At 46.5% G+C, this 26,130-nt stretch overlaps 1 protein-coding gene across 10 annotated transcripts in view; it reads left to right on the top strand.

Moving 5' to 3' along the window:
- The first annotated feature begins 694 nt into the window (after positions 1–694).
- The window catches only part of LTBP1 (latent transforming growth factor beta binding protein 1), a 392,301-nt gene continuing 366,865 nt past the window's right edge, over positions 695–26,130 (top strand). For 5 of the 10 annotated variants that reach the window (XM_072770562.1, XM_072770560.1, XM_072770563.1 and 2 more), the window contains exons 1-2: positions 695–1,206; positions 2,257–2,327. In XM_072770562.1, coding sequence (XP_072626663.1) covers positions 710–1,206; positions 2,257–2,327 — 568 coding nt within the window. In that variant the 5' untranslated portion in view covers positions 695–709. Of the gene's footprint in view, positions 1,207–1,735; positions 1,921–2,256; positions 2,328–26,130 lie in introns of those variants that run through there. The other 5 variants (XM_072770568.1, XM_072770565.1, XM_072770566.1 and 2 more) reach the window with 2 other exon arrangements.

Here is a 26,130-nt window from a genome sequence, read left to right as displayed (position 1 = left end):
GCAGGCGCGGCTGGGGCCCGGTCTGGTATCTTAATCCAACACCTAGCGTCGTACCCGAACAAACACGGATAAGAAAAGGCCCTTCCAAACGGTATCGAGCGAAGCCCGTGGGGCTCCTGGGAGCGGAGGGCGGGCAGCGGCTCTCGCCGAGCCCTTTCCCTTGGTGCCTCCCGGGACGCGGGGCCGGGGGCCGGGGACCTGCGCCTCGCCGCCCCGCAGGGACCATCTATGTGGATGTGGAGGGTGGCGGCGCGTCCTCGGGCTCATCTCACGCTTTCCCCAATTAGGACTTACTGCCTGACGTCACGTCTGCCGGAGATTGGCTGTTCAGACCTGACCCTCGGCTCCACGGCGAGAGCAACTTTTTAAAGAGTTTGCAGCCGGGGCTGCCTCCGAGCGTCCCGCGCGCCCACGCCCGCCCTCGCCCGCCCTCGCCCGCCCTCGCCCGCTCTGCCCCGCGCCCCGCGCCCCCGACCTCACCTTGCACCGCCCGCTCCCCCGCCCCGCCCCGCCCCTCCCCTCCGCTCCCCACCCCCGCCCGCCCCCTCCTCCCCGCCGCTTTCGGCTGGGGTCTGGGGCCGCTCGGCCGCCCGCACCACTTCCTCTCCTGCGACCCGGGCCGCCTCGTCCCGCCTCCGCGCGCTCGGGCAGCCGCACCGGGCGAGCCGCACGGCCGGGGGCGGGCGCCGGGGGCGCCGCTCGGCCCGCGATGGCGGGGCCCTGGCTCAGGTGGGGGCTGCTGCTCTGGGCAGGGCTGCTCGCGTCGTCGGCCCACGGCCGGGTGCGGAGGATCACGTACGTGGTGCGCCCGGGCCCCGGGCTGGCGGCGGCCGCCTTGCCCCTCGGGCCCCCGCCCCCGCGCCCGCGCCCGCGCCCGCGGACCTTCAACGTCGCGCTCGACGCCAGGTACAGCCGCGCCTCCCCGGGGGCGCCCTCGGAGCGGACGCGCCGCACCAGCCCGCCCGGCGGCGCCGCCCTGCAGGGGCTCCGGCCGCCCCCGCCGCCGCCCCCGCCGCAGGAGCCGCCGCGCGAGCCGGCGCGGCCCGGGGCCCCCGGCGGGCAGCGCGCCCCCCGGCCCGGCGGTGCCCCGGCGGCCGCCCCGCGCGCCCAGCAGGGCCGGCAAGCCGTGCGCGCAGCAGCGCAGCCCGAGAGCCGGGGCGGCGGGGGCTCGCGGCCGCAGGGTCCGCAGAAGCCGCAGCTGCAGGGGTAAGCGCACCCCCGCCCCCGCGCGCAGCCCCCCGCGGGCTCGGGGCCCCTCGGAGCCGGGCGGCGGGCGCCCCCCTCCCCCCCCCTCCCCGCGCCGCGCCGGGCCGGGAGCGCCCGGTGCGGGCCGCCGGGGGCCGCAGGACGAGCCCCAGCGCATTGTCTCTCCGCTGCGGGTAAACACAAAAGGCATTTCTGCCTGGGGCGTAACCTCCTGAGCGCGACCCCAGCCGCTCCTAGCAGATGGGCGGACGCATGAAGTCACTGCAGCTCACTCCCTCAGCATCAATTAAACTCTGCAACTCGGTCATAATTTTTTTTTTTTTCCTAGCTAGTGGGGGAGGAAAAAAAAAAAAGTTTTGGGAGGGCTGGCAGTAGCGATCAGCCCGTGGTCGGTGCCCTAGAACCTCTCAGCATCCCAGAGACGCTGGGCTGGAGCTTCCGTGCACCTGCGGGGGCTGCTTCCCCGGGGCGGGGGCCCGGGCCGGGGGCCGGGGGGCGTCTCCGCTTTGGCAGAAGTTTCGGTTGGGAAGCTCCTGTCGCTGGGCACTCAGAAACATCCTTCCTGCCCTCCTCCCCATCCATCCCAGGTTGTGGGCAGGGGGGCGAATAACTTGTTTCGTTGCCTCTTTGGTTCTTTTCTTCATGGATGGTTCCAGGCACTGTGATCTCACCCGTTTGGACACTTCTGTCCCAAACTCTGATTCGGTTTAAACGGTGGGTGAGATAACGTGCAGAGGACACTAGGCTCCACCTGGGGCGCGTGGGTGGGGGGGGGGTCGTTACGAAAATCACTTCCGTGGACCTGCTTCTTCCCTCCTGTGTAGCTCTAGGTTATGCAGGCGTTTTGGTTCTCCGGGCTTTCCCCCGTACCTGGTCTTTATCCTTCTACCCGGGCAGCTTCGGCTCGGGCATCCTCTGTATGGCTTGGCACTCTCTGGAAGCCAGAGGAATGTGGAAGCGGGAGCCTGGCTTTGCAGGGACCCTCAGAAATTGGGCTTTCCGGGACAGAAGGTTGCTACTGCTGGACTCAGAGGTCTTGCTTTGTTTTAGGGTTAATGTCTGTGGAGGCCAGTGCTGCCATGGCTGGAGTAAGGCCCCCGGCTCCCAGAGGTGCACCAAACGTAAGTTTCCATGTTCACTGTGGCCCTGCACGGTGGGCAATAGTGGGACTGTCCACATGGGGGAGGGGGGCTTCACGGGAGTCCCATGAAGGGGCTAATGCTGTCCTGGGGAAATTAATGTCTGCAATGCAGTGTACCCCGTTATCGACAGCCTTCATTACCAGCCGTGGAGGGTTGGGTCACAGTGATGATGGTATCAGGACAGCAATTTATTGTACAGAACCGTGCCATGCATTCAGGGGTTTCCCTGCCCCCAACCCAGTATGAGCCATTGTCACACCTGGAGAAACTTCCCATTGGAGAATGTACCCTATGCCAAACCAGTACAGTGAACTCAAACACAGATATTGACAAATGCAAAACCTTTAAGTTGATGGCGGGAGGGGAATGGGTAGTAGGTGGCCCTGTCCTGAAATAAAATATCAGCAGTTTTTAAAGCTTTCTGAACACAGCCACAAGAATCCTCCATCCTTGGGGCCTGATTATTTCCCAGGAGGTGAGCACTTCATGTTCTTCAAAACTTACAAGTGGGGTTTCCTTCAGTGCTTCTCCAATTCGTACACATCTTAGCAGCATTTTAGAAGAATGTGTTATTGGGACATAAAGGTTTGAGAACACCAGAAAACTTTTCCCCGATTATTGTAAAGTGAAGGATTTAGTTAAAACGTGTTTTGAGGCTCCTCTGGACAAGTTGACTTTGTCGCTAATTGGAAATTAAAAAAATCTTTCACTCAAAAGTTCAGCATTCTTAGGTCTTCTTTGCGTGGAGCTTGAGCCATAAATATCGTGAATCAGAATCCAAAATTGAGGTGTTTATTGGTATTCAGCATACTAAGTCACACATTTAGCAATTTGTCTTGTATGTAGTTTGGGTTTTTAAATACTGATTTAATATTTTAAATATATTTAAAATATAGTTTGGATTTTATTTTTTTTTTTTTTTTTTTTTTTTTTTTTTTTTTTTTAATTTTTTATTTATGATAGTCACAGAGAGAGAGCGCGGCAGAGACACAGGCAGAGGGAGAAGCAGGCTCCATGCACCGGGAGCCCGATGTGGGATTCGATCCTGGATCTCCAGGATCACGCCCTGGGCCAAAGGCAGGCGCCAAACCGCTGCGCCACCCAGGGATCCCTATAGTTTGGATTTTAAAATAATGGCAAAAATTTCTAGTACAGTCATTCTGGTGAACTACTTGTTAAAAAAAAAAAAAAAAACCTTCACTCCTTGAAAGAAACAGGAGGGCTTTAGCATAGTGGCCTGGGTTTTGTAGAAAGGAGTGTCTGGATGGGTTATGATTTAACTGTGGTCAAGGAGTAATGGCAGATACGAATTCACTGTCAGCCTCCTGATTATGGAACTCAAACCACTAGATCAGAAATGCTTAGGGTTGTAGGCATTTAGACTGTCATAATTTTTCACTTCTTCTTAGATTATACTTGACAATAGTGGACCAGCATTTTCCTGAATTTATGATGAAATCAGGTCAAATTACACACCCTTTCCCCTTCAGTATCTCCTGCTCAAAACCTGCCATGCTGTAGTTTCCCTAGAACATGGAGCTAACCCACCCATAAAGGCACCATTGCAGTGGGATGCCGCTGTGTGAAGGCTGGAGATACAGAGCAGGGTGTTAGAGACAGTGGGTGGGTTCTCTTCTTTGATGCCTGTTAGAATGCATCAAGACTTGGAGACATTTACTTGGCAAATGGTGCAGTTGAGTGCCTTCTCTGAAAAAGGCTGTCTGAAGATTTGAGGATCCAAAGATGTTTCAGAAGACCCAAAGATGCCTTAGAAAGGAGAGCAGCTGGATCTTGAGGCACCACTTCATGGGTTCCTGCTTCTCCAGGCGAGGAAGTCAAGGGTATAGTGGTGCCTAGGTTTGACCAGGTTTGTCCTTTGGTGATCCAGAAAGAGAGAAGCTGCAGAAGGCTCTGGGGGAACAGGCACTTGCAGGGTCTCAGAGGAAGTTGCTACACTGATTTAGTCTCACAATACCTACAAGAAATATCTCTCGCCTTTGGTTCACGTTCTCTTTCTGATTCCTAGAAGTTAGCCCTTGGACAGCACAGGGTCTAAGCCATGCAACATCACTTGCTTTTTTGATGATTTTTAGCATTCAGAAAATTGGCCTTCCTCTGCTGCCCAATCTGACAAATTAATTCAGGCCCAAGTGGTAGAAACTTACAACCCAACTCCTTTCAGGCATAATTTTAAAAGTGATGCTGGGGTAGGCCAGTGCCCAACCTAAAGTAATATAGTTACTAGGTAGTCATGTTTCAATGGGAGACTTGTTTTGTATATGTGGGAGAGCCAGAGAGATGAAGGAGCGTCTGCTTTTGGATGGGATGACGGGGTTATAACTCATGCTGTGAAACTTGTGTCCACGGCCCAGCAGTGTGCTACTAGAAGAGCCCTTGGCCCTGAGTTCAGATCCCGGAGCCTTTGCTAGCTGTGTGGCCTTGAGGAATTCACTCAACCTTTCTGACCCTGTATCTTCTCATCCAGAAATGATTGTGATAAACCTCGCTCCCTTTGTTGGATCATTCCAGGTATCAAGATGAAAAAGAAAGGGTATAAAAAAGCCTTGATGAGACCAGAAAGATTCCTAGTTTATTATTGGATCAAGCCAAGCAAATCCCGACTCATTTCTTTATTACTTGGTTTTCTTTTCTTTCCTATGCGTGTCTCCCCAGCTGGTGTCATCATCGTCTTCTTTTTAAGTAATATTGATATGGATCGCTTTTTGTATTATAGCTTTGAAGTAGTTTAGGGTTGGGGGATGGGGTAATGGGGAGATGATGGTCAAGGGGTACAAAGTTTCATCACACAAGATGAGTAAGTTCTGGGGATCAAATGTACAGCAGTGTGACTATAGTTAACAATGTGAGGTTGTCTACTTGAAATTTGCTCAGAGAATAGATCTTAAAGTGTTCTACTCCCTAAACAATGTTAACTATATAAGGTGATAGGTATGTTAATTAGCTTGATTGTGGTGATTATTTCACAGTGTATGTGTATATCAAAACATCATATATCGTAAATATATACAATTTTTATTTGTCAATTATTCCTTAATAGAGATTATTGGGGTGGGGGGGAGAGGCAGAGAATAAATGAAAAGGCCAGTCACTCCCATGCTGTCTTGGCTTCGATTTCCAAGAAAAAAGAAAGCAGTTTGTTCTGAATGATTCATTTTAGTAGAACTTTAAAATGACTAAATATTAGACTATTTGTGTGTCTCTAGTTCTTTTTGGATAAAGCTTGCTGTTCAGAGGTAGAAATACTCTCCTAAAGTATATGTAAATTAAATTGAAAAAAATCCTGACACCGTTTTTGTGACGGTAACTGTGTCAGTAAGTACCAGTGAACTTTGGATTGTAAAAGAAATTGATTTTAAATTGGTGTCTCGGGATCCCTGGGTGGCGCAGCGGTTTGGCGCCTGCCTTTGGCCCAGGGCGCGATCCTGGAGACCCCGGATCGAATCCCACATCGGGCATCCCGGTGCATGGAGCCTGCTTATCCCTCTGCCTGTGTCTCTGCCTCTCTCTCTCTCTCTATCATAAATAAGTGAAAATTGAAAAAAAAAAAAAACTAAAAAAAAAAAAAAAAGAAATTGGTGTCTCATTTCCTTATTTTGCTGAATTGAACAATTGCGCTTGGGTATGCTTTTTTATACTTAATACAAAACCTCGGAAGTTCCCTCCTTCCTAGTCATCATAAAATGTGAATGCGCATTTAAACGTACCACCCAGGGTGCCTCCTAATTGTCATTCTATTTTGAGGATAATTGAAAGGGGTTAGCTGAATAATTTCAGTTTATATAGGTCCTGTCCAATTGATGCAAAAAATGTTTCTGTGAGAGATGGGTCGTATTTATGTTGTTCCATTTGCTTACTTCAGTGAAGAAAAATAAGATGCTCTTGGAGCCAGACTCTGTTGTTTTTAGTGAAACTTAATTTAAATATTGTGCCACAGGCAAATGCTTCTGAAGACTAAAGATTAAGGGAGCCTTGCATTGCAGATCAGATGGGAAACAGGCAGGCACAGACCCACACCGTGGCGGGGAATGTGTGTGTGTCTCCACAGAGGTGGTCTTAGGCGCTCCAGTCATCTAGTCTCTGTAGGGATGCCCAGTTGCATGCTAATGCTGCTCTACTAGACATCCTTTGTGTGTGGATCTCTAGAAGCTAAGAGGTTAGTGCGAGATATGTCATTTTAGCTATTAATACTGAGGGACTGTTGATGGCAATCATCTGTTTTGGGCAAAAGTGATGGCACCGCATTTTTTTCTCTTTCCAAAGACGAGACATTTATAGGAGAGTCTTTGTAGCTTTGAGACTTTGTCTTCCACTTGGGGCATTAAATCCCTAATGTGCCCCATTTGTGCCTTTCTTCATTTTTGCCTGTTTTTCCTCTGTCCATACTGAATCTGCGCCTTATTGGTTCTTCGCTCTGTGTCCACACTGCCCACCCCCTCTGCTGCCCCCGCCCCCCCCCGCCCCTGTGGGGTAAGTGCAGCCTAGAGAGAGACACAGCCAGTGGGCTCAGCTTGAAAGAGGAGGCTGGATTGGGAGCAGATGACATAAAAGAGTAAAGGCGAGATGAGGGTGAGGCCAGGTTGGCAGAGTGAGGAGGACGGAAGAGGAGAGATGGCAGGTAAGAGTCCTGCGCGGGTGCCTGGCACATTGCAGGCTCTCCATAAATGCATGGATGGTTCTTTCATTTATTTAACGGATATCTGTTTAGCTTTTACCATGTGCCAGGTTCTATGAATAGAGGAGAAATGCAGCCAGCTGTAGGGAGTACAGGGTCTGTTTTTACTCACTTAACTCATGGCACATCAAATGACTTGTTCTCTCCTTAGCAAGAAACAGAAAAATCGATATTCCATTGCTTTTCCATTGGCATTCAGCCCACACTGCTTTGGAAAAAAAAACAACCCCAAAACACTACCACCAAACGTAGAAATGTTCCGTAATTAGATGCAGAGGAGACAGCTACATATATACCCTTGGTGTTCACGGATGCAGTAGATGGCATCATCCAGGAGGGAGTGATGTGGCTGGAGTTCAGATGACCAAGAGGACTTTTCAGGCTGTCTCCCTTCCCTTTTGGCTAGCCAAGCTTGGGAGTCAGGCCCAGAATGATTACACATTTTTCGTATGCCTGCTATGGCCATTGACAGCTGCTTTGCCAATAGATCTGCAGTGAGGTTTACCATGGCAGCTGCTGGGAGCAGGGGTGGAAGGGTCGGCTGGAAAATCTTGTCATGTGGCACAGACAGCCTGGCAAAGGGAGAGGGACCTGGAGGTCAAGTTCACACTGGGTCAAATATGTGTTCTCAACACTAGTTAAAACAAACATTGAGAAACCATAAATTCTCTGTTGTGATAGTACTTAAACCTTCATTGTGCAGCCCTCCTCCGGCCCATGGCCTGGCCTGGACACACCGCCTGCTCCTGCCTGGCCTGGTTTATTGAAGTGCTTCTCTGCCCGGTGAACCCTTGGCCCTTAGGAAGCCTGACTTGTTGAAAGGACCTTTGGCAGCCTCGAGAGTTTGCTGTCTCTGACGCTGTTATTTGTTGTCTTGGATATTCCAAACATACTCAAACATGTTTGGGAGCTCGAACTGAATTTTCCTGAAATGCAGATTTTGTTTCCAAGTCCTTCCTAGTGATTAACAGGGGGAGTTGGAGTGCTGGGGCTGTGTCGCCACTCCAGTGCTGACCAGGATCGGAGCCTACGCGGAAGAGCTGCTGAGCGATGAGGACAACCTGCATAGTGCTTTCTTGCAGGCGGGGAGCATTTTCTTGATCTTCACACACTCTGCGGGTGGGAGAGGCAGGCATGATTTACTACGTGTTTTACAGGCCGGGGGTGAGGGGGCACTGCTTGGACACCCCCCCCCCCCCCCCCCCCCCCCAGATCTTGCGGTTCCTGATCCCTTGTTCTTTCTACGGGTCTGGGATGCCTGGACATCGGTGCTGTGACCCCTCCTGACAGCCTGCAGAGGGATTGGCTTGTACTGCCTCAAGTCACTTTGCTCGGGCTGCCATAACAAGGTACCATGAACTGGTGGCTTAGAACAACAGAACTTTCTTGTCACAGAGTTCTGGAGACTGGAATTCCAAAATCAAGTTGTGGATAGGGTTGGTTCCTTCAGGGGCTATGAGGGAAGGTCTGTTCCAGACCTCTCTCCTTGACTTCTAGAAGGCCTACTTCTCCCGGTGTCCCTTTATATCATGGTCCTTCTGTCTTTGTGTCAAATTCCCCCTTTTTGTCAGGGCACCCAGCCTCCCCTAATGACCTCATTTAAACTGGATTACCTCTGTAAAGACTCAGACTCCAAGTGGGGTCCAAATAAGGTCGTGTACTCAGGTACTGGGTCAAGACTCCAACACATTTTTTGGGTGGGAGGGTTGGGAGGATATACTCAACTCATAAAGTAAGGCTGAAGATGCTGGGCACATGGGCTTGAGAGGGGAGCTTCTCAAGAGTTGGGCCACCCCTACCTAGGGACTTGGGGTATCCTTAGCAATGACCCAAAGATGCAAGGATGGGTGGGCAGAAGTGGAGTTGGGCCTCTCCCATGCATCTGTGACTGTGGATCTCTCTAGTCTTCTTAATGCAGGAGCTCTGGCTGTGCCAGGGAGTGGGAGAGGTAAGGAACTGGCCACTGTTGATTTTGTTTATGACTGGCCATTCTATGTGGTCTTTTTTAAAAGATTCTAGATCTGGGTGCCTGGATGGCACAGTGGTTAAGTGTCCTACTCTTGATTCTGGCTCAAGTCATGGTCTCAGGGTGCTTAGATCAAGCCCGTGTTGGGTTCCATGCTCAGTGTGGAGTCTGCTTGAGATTCTGTCTCTTTCTCCCTCTGCCTCTCCTGCTCTTTCAAATAAATAAATAGATTTTTGTTTTGTTTTTTAAAGATTCTATTTATTCATGAGAGACACAGAAGACAGAGACACAGACAGAGGGAGAAGCAGGCTCCATGCAGGGAGCCCGACGTGGGACTCGATCCTGGAACTCTGGGATTATGCTCTGAACTGAAGGCAGATGCTCAACTGCTGAGCCACCCAGGGATCCCAATAAATAGATCTTTAAAAAAACGTTAGTGAAAAAAATTCAAGATTGATGGCTCCTAAATGTCAATGTGCAACTCATCCCAAGAGGAATTTGTTAAACTGCTTTATTGAATCAACATCTCTTGGGTTTTTAACAAGCACCGCAAATGATGCTGATGAAGGAAGTCCAGATTTTGAGAAGCAGTTGTCCAGAAGGAACCCTCTTCTGGGCATTATTTGTGATTCTTTGTGTAGGACTTTAAAGACCAAGCCCAGCACTTAACAATTTAGAAATTTCTCAAGGCAAAAGCCCTCTGAATATTGGTTTAGGTCAATTTTGAATAGTACATACAGAGTCTGCTGCATATGGGGTTATTTCATCCAGTTTTTTTCATTAGTTAGTTGGAAGTTTGATAAATATATATACATTGTTATAAGAGTTGGAAATATGCAAACTTGTAAATAATAGGTGTACTTAAAGTGTTTCTAAAAAAGGTTTAAAACACATTGGAACTCATTGGGTGTTTTTTCCCCAATTGAAATTGAAAATATTCAATTTTTATTAATAAAATATTTTAAATACATAAAAACATAGAAAATGCATCCAGTAGCTACTCATCAGGGTCATATTTTTAAAGACTCCATGATGTGATATTTAAACACAATGATTTATAGATAAGGAAGAGACTATGGTCTTATCTTGTTCTAAATGCATGTTTTACTAATGTTTCCTATCTTGTTAGTAGAGAGAAAAAAGTATATGAAAGTAACACAAATTAGGTGTTTCGGTACTTATGGAAAAACACATCAGAGCTGAAAGTATTTGTATATGCTCATGTGTACCAATTAATTTGCTTTACTTATTAAGGATTGAACATTTCATGTAGGCACAGTGCCTTGGTAGCCAGGAATCTGTGCGCCTAACACAGTGTGGCTGCAAGAAGGAAATGCTGCCTGTTACTGGTCTCCCCTGTGCCTTTCTTGCCTTCCTCTTCTTTCTCCCCTTAGTGGCTCTATATTTTCTTGTCCTAAGCTAGAAGGCAGTGTAGGTCAGTGGTTAGAAGTTCAGTCTTTGGGGGCACCTGGATGGCTCAGTCGGATGAGCATCTGACTCTTGATTTTGGCTCAGGTCATGATCTCAGGGTCATGGGATTGAGCCCATGTTGGGTTCCACACTGAGTGGGGAGCCTGCTAAAATTCTCGCTCTCCCTCTCCCTTTGCTTCTTTCCCCCATCCCTCTCTTAAAAAAAAAAAAAGTTCATTCTTTGGAGGATACAGGGCTCCTGTCTGGATGTTAACACCCCTCACTGTGAGACTGGGGAGATGAGGGGGGGGACGGCTAGGTTACAGATACAATAATGGTCTGACTCACCATTCAGAAGCTTGTTGGGGAACCACATGAAGTAATATATAAAAAGTGCATGCAGAACAGGACTCCTGTCCAACCGTATTCAAGTTCTCAGGGGCTTCCATTCTGCTTAGGCCTGCCCCCTCCTGAGCGCCCCAGCCTTTTACACACCCCTGTCTCTGTTTTTCAGGTCCCCTGGTGAACACCATGGCTCCCTCCTCCCCTCTCCCAGAGCACTGTGATTTCACTCTTTCTTGACTTTGGGTGTAGGTGGACCTGGCGTGGGAGAGGCATCTCTCTCCCCATCCGTGTGGAGCAGGATTTACTCTGTTGTGTTAAGCACCCAGGCTCCCTTCCTTGCCACAGTACAGATGCTAGCCGAATTGAATAGAGATGAACTGAACCAGCATCTCTGATGTTGTGTTGAAAATACTGTCCTCTAAATGCTATCTAGAGAATTCTCCTTCCTTTCTTTGTGTACTCTCACCTTTTTAGCAATCCTTTCCATTTGGTGTTCTTTCCCCTCGTGCTTATCCTTGCCCTACAGACACTGCTTATTATGACAGCTTTTCAAGGGCACACCACCTTATTCTGTTTCCTTCAGCTTTCTTTCTGAAGGCTGCCCTGGCATGGCCCAAACTTTAAGACAACTTTTCCTTTCTTCCTGCCAATTTTAGAATCTTTCTGTTCAACATCATCTGATAGAGATTTGGGACCAAGTAAAATGAATGTTGTATGATTTTCCCTGTAATCTTAGATCCCTGAATACTGCTCTTGGCCAGCTTCTCTATTCCCTGTGGCTCTTTCACTGCACCGCATTTGAGTAATATTGTTGGCACAGACGTAAGTAAACAGTTTGCGAAATGTCGTGTTTTGTAAATTAGGAGATGGATGGGCTGGTTTTTGAATACGCACTGTTGGTTCTGCTGGACCGGAGGAAAAGATGAGTTTGGTTGGTGGGTGGGAAGATGAATTTGACGAAGGTGTTGCTCATCTGGAATTGACGTGGTCCACTTTACTGAACTAATGGGATCCGTTCTTCATAGGGGAGAAATAGATGCTGGCTGTATTTTGGTGATGAATTAAGAGAGAACCTTTACAGAGGAGATAGTTGTGCAGAGGTGAGAACAGCTAGTACAAAGGCCCTGGTAGGGAATATATCTGGCCCAGTGTAGGGACCTAGAAGTGGGTTTGCTGGGTTGTCACAGTGAGGGCCAGAGTGATCTGGAGCTAGATCTGGATCCCTATTAGGTCTTGTAGGCTGCGTAAGGCCATAAATAACACAGGGGACTTGTAAATGCAAGTGGATTTTACTGTTAAGAAATAAAACACAAGACAGGATCTGATTTTTTTACAGCACTTCTTTGAAGGTATGGACAAAGAATGCTTTAAATTGAAAGCTCATTTTTTTTTACTGATGCTATTTTTTTTAATTGATGACAAAAACTGCATATAGAACAGTGAAGTACCCAAAGCCAGCAACACAAATTATTATCATAGCCTGACCACCTGCATTGTGCCCAGATCACCAGACTGGCCCTATGCTAATGGCAGCCTCAGGCCTCTGCTGAGCTCTGACAGACAAAAGGTGACACTTTCACCAGAGCCACTGGCCAACATTTAGGATGAAAGTTTGAGGGTTTAAAAAAAAAAATAAAGTCTCTGGTCACTGCTATGTTAAAAGGAAATTAGTGGGGATCTGCATATGGTTCTAAATAAAAAATAAGATGTTATATCCTTTAAGAACAAAAGCTAAGAATCCCAATCTAGCCACCATGGAAAATTCAGAGAGCAGTTAGGATGTGTTAGATGCAGAATATAAAATTTTTGGAATACACTTGAATGCTGTTCTGAGGTTTTCTACATTACAGGACTCCCCCACCCATCTAAATTTCACAAATTGTGAGGCAAACCTGAGGTCGGTGCAAAGGCTACCTCTGCTGGGCCTTTTGGGTGGTCACTCACTGTCCCTGGGCAATTTTATTCTGTTTCTAAATGGGGTTCATAGCACCCGTTGGCTACACACCCCCCGTTTTGTAGAAAATAGCAAGTAAAATGGGGTTTGTGAAAATGTTTCACAAAAGAGCTCTGAAAACATGTGGTGATATTAATAAGGCTTTTCTGGCTATTTGTGAAAAGTTTTCAGTTTGTGAATTTTTTTTTTCTATCGTGTTGGTATATTTTCTTGTCTGGAAAAATAGAAGTCTTAACATATTACAGTGGGTGTTTGAGGATTACAGGTCTGTGTCTCATGTTTTTATGTTGATGGTGCCATTTACTGAAGGTTTATGGTCTCTGGGGAATAGGCTGGAAGTTGGTTTGAAAATAAACAAAAATACCTAACTCCCCACTTTTATCCCCTCCTTCCCATCGTCAAGTGACTTGCTGTGTCTTCCTTAAAGTAGAGGGTAAGGAAAGACAAGAATCCTTTCGAGAGAGCTGTTTCTTTCTTTCTTTACTGTGATAGTGAATGGTTATGTTAAGTTAGTCCAAAACTTCTTAGTAATTGGAGGTGAAATAATACAGACGATAAGTAAATTAAAGGCAGGGACCCTGTTTTTGTTTTACTTTTTATCCATTAGGAAGTTGGACTACATAGCAGTTCTGTGTGCACAATAGACCCTCAGTAAGGTTTCTTGATTAATAAGCATTACAAGTCGCATTTGTTTCTGAGGGCAAGACCAGCTGAAATTCATTTAAATCAGTGGCTACTGAGATTATGTTATTAAGCATGAGAGAATGTATATTACAGCAAATCTTCCTGCGTAACCATTTTTAACGCTGAGTTTTGAGCCTTCAAGGCTCTTTCTTTGGTAAAATTGCCCCATTCTGTCCAAAAGTATAGACTGCTTGACTAGCACTTCACAAACCTAGTGGTTCTCAAAGTATGGTCCCTAAATCAGGGGCAGCAGCAGCATTTGGGGACTTGCTGGAAATGCAGATTCTCAGTCCCTGTCTTAGACCTGCTGAATCAGAAACTAGGCATGGGGCCCAGCACTCTGTGTGTGTTTTAAAGATTTTATTTATTTCAGACAGAAGAGAACAAGAGAGAACGTGATTGGGGGTAAGGGACAGAGGGAGAGGGAGAAGGAGAAGCAGACCCCCACTGAGCAGGAAGCCTGACAACTCAGGGCCAGATCCCAGGACCTCGAGATCATGACCCCAGCACTCTGTTTTAATGGGCCTTCTAGGCAGTGCTGTCGCAGCTGTGGTTTGAGGACCACTGCTCTAGCTATACCCAACTCCTCCTCTTTTTCATCATGTGTAGACAGAGGAGGGGTTCAGGGAAATTGGTTCCCTTTGGTTCCAGGCCTTGGGGACTAGAAGCTTGTCTTTTCCTCCTTCCCGGGCATGGAGCAGTTCCCTAGTCTCAGGTGGGCCACCTGGTAATCTGAGCCACACACGTCACCACACATTCTATTTGCACGCTCACGGAGGGGCCCTGGGCAGCCATTTTGCCATTCGGGGAATGTGAGTTTTGTACCTTCAGGACTTTCTAGTTCTCTTCTGTTCTTTAATATGGAAAATGCTTAAATCATACTTCTTCGTATTCTTCCTAGCTGCGTGTAGCAAGGTATGCTGCTTGGCTCCCTTGTGCATTGTAGTCCCCCATGGGATGCATAGCAGAAGCAGGTTGTGGCCCCCCTCCCACCAGCCTTACCAAACTGGAACCCTCAGGGGTGACCCCGTGACCCTGGTTTTCATAAGCGCTGAGCAGCTGAGCCACACTGAGGCCTGAGGATGCCAGGTTTAAAGTGAGTATACTGGAATGAAAGATGTTAAGGGCCAGGAAGGGAGGAGAAAGGTATTACAAAATTAATAAAAGTAACAGGAGTGAATGTGACATTTTGTTTTGGAGGAAGGTGCCATTACTGGTTTCCAAAATACTTCAGAAGTGAAATGAAGACCAAGCTCTTGTCCAGAACATGCCCTCAGCATTGGCAGGGACAAAGCTTTCTCATATGAGGATGAGGAAGTTGAGACGGAGAAGGGATGAGGCGGTGTTGCTTGGCCATTCCTTGGGGTCCTGCTGATTCAGGCCTGCACGTTGCTGAAGGAATGCATCAGATGTTTGGAAACAGCCCAGTGAAGAATTTCAGCAATGATCTACACTTTTATTAGATGTGTTTTTAGGAAAGGAATTGCCTGTTATGAGACTGGGAACCTTTGTAGAAAGAGCTGAAGAAGGAGTTGCTTTGCTTGTCCTGTGAAATAGGGAGTCCCTCCCCCCCCCCCCCATTATGTATCTCCTTTCTGCAAAATAAATGAATGCAAAGATACTTTACCTGGATATTGAAGAAAAATTAGGTCTAAAAATATCTATTTTCTTTCCAAGTAGAAAGATTTGGGGGGCAGGGCAAGGCTTCTAGTTAAATTATCAGTTTTTGTGGTAATAGTTCTACTTGGTTAAAAGTAAATATTTTATTTTCTTTTCCCAGTGTGAGCAAATTTTCTACATGTTACTTTTGATAATACACCCAAATGTTTATCCTGTAGACAAGGCCACAATCTTAGAAAATAGTATTCAGATTTTTGAAAAAAACAAATTTGAGGAATTGCTGGATTTTAAAAATCTTTAGTTCTTTTTTTTTTAAAAAGATTTTATTTATTAACTTATTTGAGGGAGTGAGAGAGAGAGAGAGCATGAGCAAGGGGAGAAGCAGGGGGAGGAGCAGAGAGGGAGGAGCAGACTCCCCACTGAGTAGGGAGCCCAACATGGGGCTCGATCCCAGGACTCTGGGATCATGACCTGAATTGAAGGCAGCCGCTTAACTAACCGAGCCACCCAGGCACTCCTAAAAATCCTTAATTCTCACACTTTTGGTCTCTGTGTGGATAATCTCTTTTTTGTTTAAACAACTGCTAATGTTTCTATAACTGATTTATCTCTCAATATATGTCCTTTGAAGTCTATTTCTTACCTCTGCCTCAACCTTTCATTTCAACTCACTAACTTTGTCTGAAGTGCCTGCTTTGTAGAAGGCAGTGTGCCAGGGGCTAAGAATACAGTGAGGACACTGCTCTGTGGAGCTCACAGCCAGTGGAAGGCCAGGATGACCACAGCCCTAGGACTATGGCAGATGCACCTCTGTATAATTGCCTCCCCTCGAGTGTGGGCAGAAACTATAACTTGCTTCTAGTCAGTAGAATTTGGCAAAGGTGATGGGATGTCACCTCCTTGGTTATGTTATGTTGTATAGGACTCCTTTTTGGCTGACTGGAGTGAGAGACTTCTTGCTGGCTTGGAAAAAGTAAGCTGACTTGTGCTTGTGGCTTGCCTGTAGAGAGAGCCACGTGGCAGGAAACTGCAGGCAGTGTCTCACTGGTAGGCAGGATGAAGCTGGAGCCCTCAATCCTCCAGCCACAAGGAGATGAATTCTTCCAACAACCTAGATGATCTTGGAAGTAGAGTCTTACTCAGTTGAGCCTCAGATGAGACTGCAGCCCAGCCGACACCTTGATTGTAACCCCTTGAGACCCTGAAGCAAAGGACTCACTTATTCTGTGCCCAGACTACCGTCTCCTAGAATCTGAGATAATAAATGTGTATTGTTTTAGGCCATGAAGATGGTGATTACTTCTTAGTAAGAGGAAACTAATACAAGGAAGAATGTATAGGTTCCAGAAGAGTGTCTCAGACTGGAGCCTCATCCATCCAGCCAATAAGCACCTAATGAACCGATTCTATGTGCTAGCCCCTTTCCCAGCCCTGGAAATACAAAATATGAACAAAACGTGGTTGTATCTTCAGGTAGCTCCCAGTTTGAAGTAGTTGGGTTTCAAGGGACGGACATTGCTCTCCCTTGGGGAAAAATTAGAGTAGGAATTGTTTGAAATGGGTTTTGAGGATAGAGGAAATCTCATGGGAAGGCCATTCAGGTAATGGGTGGTGCTGATGTTATAGTGTGGTTAGAAAAGATGCTCTTCAGTTACAGTTTGAAGGGCTTGGATTTGCTTTAACCACAAGTCTTTATTGAGGATAGAAGAATACCATTGTAGTAGAATAATAAGGTACAGTCATGGGTTAAAGTGGTGAGCTCTTATGGCCAAAGTAGACAACATTAACTTTTAAGAACAATAAAATTACTAATCATAAAGGCTCTGAGGCATCCTCTGATTATTCTTCCCCTTAATTGAAGTCCTAAATTGAATCATTGGATCATAAAGCCAGATTGTAAACATAGTCCTGAATAATTTTCTTCTAAGACATTTGTTTTATGGTGTTTTCTCATATTAAGGATCTGAGGGTAATGAATGTTGTATTTTTAACCTTTAGTTGAGGGTGCTCAAGGGAGGTCCATCAGGGACCCTCAGCAAGGATGCCATTTACAGCAAGTACCTAACCATGTTACAGGGTGGTGTCAGTGACAGGGTGGCCCCACACATAGCCATGAGGTCCTAAACATGGCAGTCCAAAGGGAACTGGTGTGCATCTTGTGTCCTGTGTACCTGGACAGACATAGTACTGTCTGCTTCTGTGCTGCTGCTGCTAACGATCATCTCACTGTGCTGATATACTACAAGTGGTTTTGGTCAAGTCTCTTGTTTTGTCACTTTCTCCTTTCATCTCTCCTGACATTTCTCATCGCTCAGCTTGGTAGTAGAAAACATGGCTTTGAAGGGCCATCTGATGTTGTGATCATGTGGAATCTTCTCTTGATGGTTTTTTTGGAACAAGAGAGCAGACTCTGGCACGTGGCTCAGCTTCACCTGTCGCTGTGGGCCTGACCTGTGGAAATGTGGGGCCAGAATGGGAGGACAGAAGGGTCTTCTTCTGTGGGCATGTTGTCATGTTTTCGGAGCCTTCCATTTTGTAGGAGGGTGGTAAGGGCCAGTGACTTCCCAGGCTCTGTGGACTTGGATGGCCTCTCTTTACAGAAAGGGCTTTAAAAGAGTCTGCCTAGTATTCCATAGGGTTTGATAATAATGTGTAAGGCACATCTTAAACTTACTTGAAAGAAATGTAAATATTGACTATAATTAGTCATGTATTTTGGAGAAGGTATCTCACTTTAATGTTGCTAAACTGCATTGATATAGTATTAATATTAAAAACAAAGCTGTTGGGGATCCCTGGGTGGCTCAGCGGTTTAGTGCCTGCCTTTGGCCCAGGGTGTGATCCTGGAGACCCAGGATCAAGTCCCCCATCAAGCTCCCTGCATGGAGTCTGCTTCTCTCTCTGCCTGTGTCTTTGCCTTTCTCTCTTTCTGTGTCTCTCATGAATAAATAAATCTTTAAAAAAGTAAAAAAATAAAAACAAAGCTGTTTTCAGCTGGACCTCAGAGTAGCCCTGCTTTTCTACAAATGGTGTCCCCAAAGGATCTTTATAAATTGGTGGTTTGAGTGTGGGTCTTCCATTCCCAGGTGACACAGGGCCTTGTACTGAAGCCTGGATATGCCTCACAAGGCTGACTTCTTCATGGATTACTTCAAGTAATCCTCGCAACAAGCTAATGATGAGCTACCATTTGGCACCTCAATTCTATAGATGAGAACACAGGTTTAGAAGGGTTAAATTCTTGTAGCAGGTCTCAAAGCCAGATCCAGCTCCTCTTCATCTCTGCATTCCAGTGCTTCACCGGGAGGAATTCAGTCTAAAGACCAAGGATGGTGCTCAGCCTAGTTTAGAGGCAACCTACCTAGAGATGTTTCTATGGGAAGTACGCTTCAGGTTTTCCCTGGGATTATAGGGTTACATGTCCTTCCATCCTCATGGAGTGGAGCAAGACTTCTTTCTTTTAAGCATACATGTGTAGTTGTCCCCAGAAACATGAAGAACTTTTGTAGGAGCTGGCATTCTTGTTCGTGGTCTAATGCCCCAGGGAACCCCTCTTTCTCTCTTAGGTTCCAGGCCCCCGTGGGGTGGCAGGGGTCCTGCAGATGGGTCGGGAGATATTGTGGGGTAGACACAGGGACACTCAGGGGTGAGTGGTGCACTGTATCACCCTCCAGGGACACTTCTTGTTTCTTCTCTGGAAATCTCAGGGAAAACCTAGGTGTTCTCTTTTCCAGCCCTCCCATACCTACCTTCTGATTGGTTTCTTTTCTCCTCCTCACACCTTTAAGCTCCTCCACCTGTTTCTGAAGGAAGGCCACAGCTAATTTAAGGCTTTCTGAGGGTGTTTTCTACTATTAGTTGCAGGTGCAAAAAGGTTTTTTTTTTTTTAATCTCCTCTGCCTAGTACATGGTAGGCACTCAAGAAATACTTTTTAAATTAATTAATGAGTGAATCTTAGCCATCTTTCTGACCCTGTTGGGCTAATCAGGTGAGTTTTGTAAACAGGGACAATGGAGTCAATTAATTCATCTGTATTTCTGAGGGAAATCCAGACTCTCAGCAGCCAGGGCAGAGGATCAGCTGAGGCTTTTAGGATGGTGTTGGAGAGGCAACAGGTTGACTGGAGGCTAGTGTAGAGGCAGCCCGAGCCGAGTGGTGTGGTGGGTGTCTGTAGGATGTGACAGGAGACATGGTAGATAGGAGATCATTGAGGCAGGACCCTATGGCTCTAAGTGAAAGATACACAGAGTGGCTAAAGGGAAAGAGGCTGTTTATTGCCAAATAGCTGGACATCCTAAGATTTATACTGGCTTCAGGCCTCCCTGGATTCAGGGTTCGAATCATCAAATCAGGACCAAAGCAGCTACATCGTTTACAGGGCCCAGTGCGAAATGGAAATGTGGGAACCTTTGTTTTTTTTTTAAAAAAAAAATAGCATTAGGTTAAGTGTTACTTATTGCAGGTTTCCAAGCAATAATAATAATAATAACCAAGTTTAAGTCCTGTATTTTACCGTTTGGGAGCTTCTGTATTGATCTGATAGTTATTGTGCTCACCAATACTCTGTTCATATGCAGCCGGCAGAGGTCGGGTCAGTTAACTCACAGTCTCTTTTGTCTATTGGGTGTGATGATCTCTGAGCATTCTGTGGGACCAGACTGCTTCTAGAGCTCAAATTTTCAAATTTAATTTTCAAATTTTAACACAGGGATCAATATTTCTATCACATCATATGGGACAAAGTGTAGGGTACATAAAAATACATTTTTTTTTTAGTGTGGTTTTAGTTTTGGGAACCTTTCAATAAAGTTCTAATAGAGTTCCATTTAAAAAATGTCACTTAGAAACAGATGGAGTGAGTTTCCCAAAGCTTAATACCATTGGGCTGGAGTGATCTTCTCCTTTACTATTTACTTACATGTTTACATGTGGGTCATTAACCACATTTTCATGGATTTGGATGCTTCTCATTTTTTTTTTTTTATTAAAGATTTTATTTGTGAGAGGGAGAGAGAGGGGGAGCAGATGAGCATGGGGAGGGAGAAGCTGACTCCCTGCTGAGCAGGGAGCCTGATGTGGGGTTGATCCCAGGACCCTGAGATCATCACTTGAACCAAAGGCAGACGCTTAACTGAATGAACCACCCAGGCACCCCGGATGCTTTTCTTTTCTTTTCTTTTCTTTTCTTTTCTTTTCTTTTCTTTCTTTTCTTTTCTTTTCTTTTCTTTTCTTTTCTTTTCTTTTCTTTTCTTTTTTCTTTTCTCTTCTCTTCTCTTCTCTTCTCTTCTCTTCTCTTCTCTTCTCTTCTCTTCTCTTCTCTTTTCCTTTCCTTTCCTTTCCTTTCCTTTCCTTTCCTTTCCTTTCCTTTCTTTCTTTTCTTTTCTTTTTAAATATTTATTCATGAGAGACACAGAGAGAGAGAGGCAGAAGCACAGGCAGAGGGAAGAAGTAGGCTCCATGCAGGGAGCCTGATGTGGGACTCAATTCTCGGACTCCAGGATTACGCCCTGAGCCAAAGGCAGATGCTCAACCTCTGAGCCACCCAGGCATCCCCCGTGGATGCTTTTCTTTTCTTTTTTTTTTTTTTTAAGATTTTATTTATTTATTCATGAGACAGAGAGAGAGGCAGAGACACAAGCAGAGAGAGAAGCAGGCTCCATGCAGGGAGCCCGATGTGGGACTCGATCCCTGGTCTCCAGGATCCCGCCCTGGACCGAAAGCAGGCACTAAACCGCTGAGCCACCCGGGCTGCCCCCTGGATGCTTTTCATACAGGTTTCTTGAACACCCTTTTTGAGAACTGTTTTATAAACTGTTACATAAATGGAGGTGTGTTGGGAGCGATCCACAGGTTACCTGGTCTGATTCATAGCACAGCATTGCAGAGCAGTTGTGTGGGTCAAGTTGTGTTTCCTTAGTAAAGGTTATGACTCATTTTGGTGTTAGGGTCCTACCTGTCTGTGCAGCATTTTCATGTGCAGGGGGACACAAATTAAGCTTTTGGGTCACACATCCAGATGCATGTAAGGAAGCCAGTGGCCATGGAACTGTGGAAGGCTGTTGGGTGCTGTCCTTTCTCTCAAGAAGCGGTGGCCTTTGTTCATTCTTCACAGCAGACAGTTCATCCCTCACAGAGAGACAGTTTATTTTCAGAGATTATAATAGCTACTCCCCCTGGCTCAAAGTGGGATTACTCAGTTAATAAAGATAGCCGTAGCAGATTTTTGAAAGTGTGATGACAAAATTTTGACTCGGGAAGAAGAAAATGTTTATTTTCTTTTGCTTGAAATTGTTACTCATTTCACTTCTTATCTCCTATCGTAGAACTTGTTGCTGAAAGTTACAAAAGATGACCTCATATTAGCGTCTCTTTAAACATTTGTCCCCATCAGTACCTGCAACCACAGAGAATTTGAGCCCATACATTTTCTAGATGGACCTCGGGTGTCCAGAATTGCAGGAATCGTACCTTTGGGTTTGTTGCACAGCATCATTATTACTTGCAGACAAACCTTTATGATTCTAATGACCTAAATAATCTTTCGTGACTTACAGTTGTGTTACTTAACTGCATTAGTTTGCAAAGCAGTCGCCACCTGAACTGTCTACATATTAAGCTGGTTTTTGGTGGATCTGGAAAATGTTTTAAAATCACACGTAAAAGGAAAATGAGAAAAACAAGGGTTTGGGATCAGAGGATGAACTCATTGGCTTCTTTGACTTTTCATTGTTGCACAACTCCAGGGTTAAGTGACATTGATGCTTGGCTGAGTGACCTGGGGTAAGGTTTCAGTTGTTACAACATGACAGTACGTGCTCGTCATCTTCAGTGGGCGTCCTGACAATGGGAAGGGGGTGGCTTAGACTCCTATTTGGAAATGATCTAGGAAGTCAGACATCTAATTCAGCTGCCCCATCCCCGTTCTAACCCAGGAATCTTCCAGGCACTTTTAGCACAGACCACTTAGCTCATACTTGAATCCTCCTAGAGACAAGAACCTTACTCCTTATGACCACCTCTTTTACTTTACAGACAACTTTTTTTTTAATATTTTATTTATTTATTTAGGATAGTCACAGAGAGAGAGAGAGAGAGAGAGAGAGAGGCAGAGACACAGGCAGAGGGAGAAGCAGGCTCCATGCACCGGGAGCCCGACGTGGGATTCGATCCCGGGTCTCCAGGATCGCGCCCTGGGCCAAAGGCAGGCGCCAAACCGCTGTGCCACCCAGGGATCCCACTTTACAGACAACTTTAACTGTGAAAAATAAAATTGATTTTCTGGAGCTGAAACATGCTTCCTTATAACTTCCATTCATTTGCTAGCTTTTACTTGTAGATGATAAAAAGAGTCCCACATGGATAGGAATTCTTCAAAATATTGGAAGAGGTAAGATAATTACATATAGTTTATGACTCTTGTATATTCTCAGTTTGCTTCTCCTTGATGGCATCTTAAAACATCTCCATAAAGCAAATATTTGCTGAGTACCAGCTGTATGGGAAGCACTATCCTCAATGGGTGCTAGGGTGGCAGACCTCTGTGGGGACACAAAGACAATGGGTCCTGCCATTGAAGAGTATGCTACAGTGTGAAATGGATCAGAAAAGCCCATGGATCGATAAGAGAGAAGCCAAGTGCCACTGGGGTTCAAAGGAGAGAGATTGATCCTAAACTCAGCTCTGTTAGAAAAGTGCCAGTGCAGGATCCAGAGGGAATGGAGATAGGTGCAGGGTGTTTTTGAAGGCTGAGTCTGGGAGTAGGGCATTCCAGGCAGAGAGACCAGTGTGAACCAAAGTCCAGGGGTGCGAACCATAAGTTGTGTCCAGGAGTGGGGGAGTGTTTTTGTTTGCTCAGACAGTAGGATGCTTGGAGAGGAAGGGAAGGTGACTGGGTGAAGGTGGTAGGTTGAGCCAAGGGCTGGGAAAAGCTGGATTCCCCACCTCACTTGTTCATCCAGCAGCACCATGATTCCATCGCAAGAGCACAGGCGTGGATTCGAGTCCAGGTATTGTCCTGACTGTGGATCCCAAAATGGAGATCTGTGTCCATTGTAAGGGGGATCATACAAAATGTAAGTGAAGAATTCAGTACCCTGCCTGGTACGTAGCAGAGTCTTGGTAAACAGGAGCTGTTAGGATTTCTGAATTTGACAGGCTTTGAGAAGCTGGGGGGTGACATGGACAGAGCTGCAGTGGGGTGCAGGGTGGTTGCAGGGGAAAACCACTTCAGAGGCAGTGCCCCAGGTTAGGAAGGAAGGTGTAAATGAGCAGAGAGGAGGCACCGACATGGATTAAGGAGGAAGAGTCAGATTTCATGTGTTGGGCAGGGGAAAGAGGGGAGAGAAGTCGCTTCGGGTTTTCACGAGGGAAGGACGGTGGGCCAGAAGGCAGTGTTGGGCGTGGGGCCTGCTGCGGTGGAGAGGGAGGCTGAACGTGAGGGGTGAGCGGCGGTGGGGAGACTCCGTCCAGGCTGGCACCCGGGGAGCCAGAACCTCAAAGGGGCTCATTTAAAAAAGCAGAGGAAGGAATGAATTCAAGAGACCCAGTGAAAGCAAAATTGGCGGAGACAGTCTGACAGATGATTCCTGGTGTCTTAAGAGTTCTCAGGGAAAACCCAATACAATCATCACATTGTTTTTACTCACACACACACACTCACACACACACTCACACACAAGTTCAATCCAAACACCATCTATTATTTAGGTCTGTTAGTTTCCTCAGAAAAACCCTTCAGGAAATCCTCTGCTCTCCCAGAGAATGTGTCTATATTTAGAAGACTTTTAGAGAAAGCCTATTGTTACATTTTCGTTTATGGGCTAAGCACCAAGAGACTGTAGAAATGTAAATTACACACGGCAGTGGGTAGAAAGCTGCCTTTTTTGTGCTATTGAAGCCCATGAAGCAAAAAATGTGACTGGTCCTTTGTGACCCCAGGGAACCCAAGAAGGGTGACACTGGCAGGGACCACAGAAAACCCCTTGTATAATAGAGAGGAAACTGAGGCCCAGAGCATTGTGACTGGTCCAGGGTCACACAGCTCATTAGAGACAGAGCCTGCAGCCTGATGCTAAGCGTTCCTGCTTCTTGAAGTAACCCATTCTTCCCAGACCAGGACCTTTGGGCTGCATTCCCAGGTGGGTGGCCCAGACCCCAGGGTCTTCAACGAGGAATGTGTGTATGTGTGCATGTGTGGTGGGTGGGGTTATTCAGGGACCATGCAGCTCCAGTGCTTGATAGCTGGACTGTGGGAAAGGACAGAGGGCTGACGTGAATGATTATTGCTATGCCCTCATGATTGTTAGAAGAGCTAGCATGGCTTGCTTTCTTCCTTTCTTATTAAAAAATATATATATATATTTAAAAGATTTTATTTATTCATGAGAGACAGAGAGAGGGGCAGAGACACAGGAAGAGGGAGAAGCAGGCTCCATGCAGGGAGCCTGACTCGGGACTCGATCCTGGATCTCCAGGATCAGACCCTGGGCTGAAGGCAGGCGCTTGACCACTGAGCCACTCAGGCGCCCTTAGGGCAGTGCTTTTCAAACTCATGGGCACAGAAGTCTCTTGGAGGTTGTTGTTTTGTTTTTGTTTTTGTTTTTTTTTTTTAAGATTTTATTTATTTATTCATGAGAGACAGAGAGAGGCAGAGACACAGGCAGAGGGAGAAGCAGGCTCCATGCAGGGAGCCTGATGCGGGACTTGATCCCGGGTCTCCCACATCAGGCCCCGGGCCGAAGGTGGTGCTAAACCGCTGAGCCACCCAGGCTGCCCCTGGAGGTCGTATTAAACTGCACATTGTGACCTAGAAGGTCTGGAGTGGGTCTGAGATACGGCATTTTTTACACAGGTGATGCGGTGTTATTGCTCTTTAAGTTTCCTTTATTGGCTGAAGACTAATCATCAAGATCCCTTCCAGCTCTAAGATTTTAAGATTTTATGGCTCTGCCGTCAGAACTACCATGCCTTTGTGATCTTACCGACTGTCAGCCCTCTGCTACGTACATTACAGACATGATTTCTGGTCTTCTCAGCAACATCCAAAGGAGATACCATTCTCCCCATTTCCAAGATGAGGAAATTGAAGTCTCTTGAGTTTAGCCAGAATCCTAGCCTGAGTCTTCTGAGTCTAACACGTGTGTGATTAACTGCTATGCTATGTTGCTTTCCCTTATCCGTGTAGGTACTGTTCCCAAGAAGAACTTGTATGGCATTGTCTTTTCTGACCCCATGGGTTAGGTTTGCAACCCTAGAGAAAAGGCTCCCAGGGAACTCAGTAGTTATTAGGAACTTTTCTGGTTCCCAGTGGCCTTGTTCTCTTTTCCTTATGGTGGACCTAGTAGTGGCTTATGAGAGTATCTCAGGTGTGCAGTGGTGGCACTTCATTATGAAGTACATTTGTGATATTCAGACTGTTTCCAGTAAAGTTTGCTGTCGGTCTCAGAAATGCTTATTGTATTTGCAAGATGCAAAGTCGAGACCCAAGTGTGGTCTCTGGCCTAGTGGACCACACTATTCCCTTGTGAAGCTTGTTGAACTGTGATCGTTGGGCTCCTTCCCAGGACTTATGTGGATTAGGCCTGGTGACCTGTATTTGAAAGTTCCCCAGACTGTTTTGATGTAACCAAATATTTAAAACCATGGTCTTCATGGTTCTCCAGATGTGGTTTCTGGACTATCAGCATAAACATCACCTGAGGACATGTTAGAAATGCAAAATTTGAGGCCCCACCCCAGACAAATTGAATAAGAAATTATAGGGCTGGGTCTAGTAGTCTGTTTTAACAAGCCCTCCAGGTGATTCTAAAGTTTGAGAACATGAGATCCTTGCTCCTCCAAATTGTGGACCAGCATTACCTGTGAGTCTGTTGGAAATGCAAGACCTCCAGCTTCACCTCTACCGAGTCAAAAATCTTCATTTTGATGAGGTCTCTGCATAGCCACATTTGAGAGCCCTGCTCTAGACAGTGATTTTCTTTCTTAACTAATTGTGCATTGTTAAAGATTTGAGGGGGGAGGGGCAGAGGGAAAGAATCTTCCAATACACTCTGCACTTGGTGGGGAGCCCAATGCAGGGCTCGATCCTACGACCCATGAGATCATGACCTG

This window comes from Canis lupus, chromosome 12 (assembly GCF_048164855.1).
Source record: "Canis lupus baileyi chromosome 12, mCanLup2.hap1, whole genome shotgun sequence".
NCBI classification, from domain to species: Eukaryota; Metazoa; Chordata; class Mammalia; order Carnivora; family Canidae; genus Canis; species Canis lupus.
Note: the sequence above shows the minus strand (reverse complement) of the source record. Positions and strands in the feature narration are given on the sequence as shown.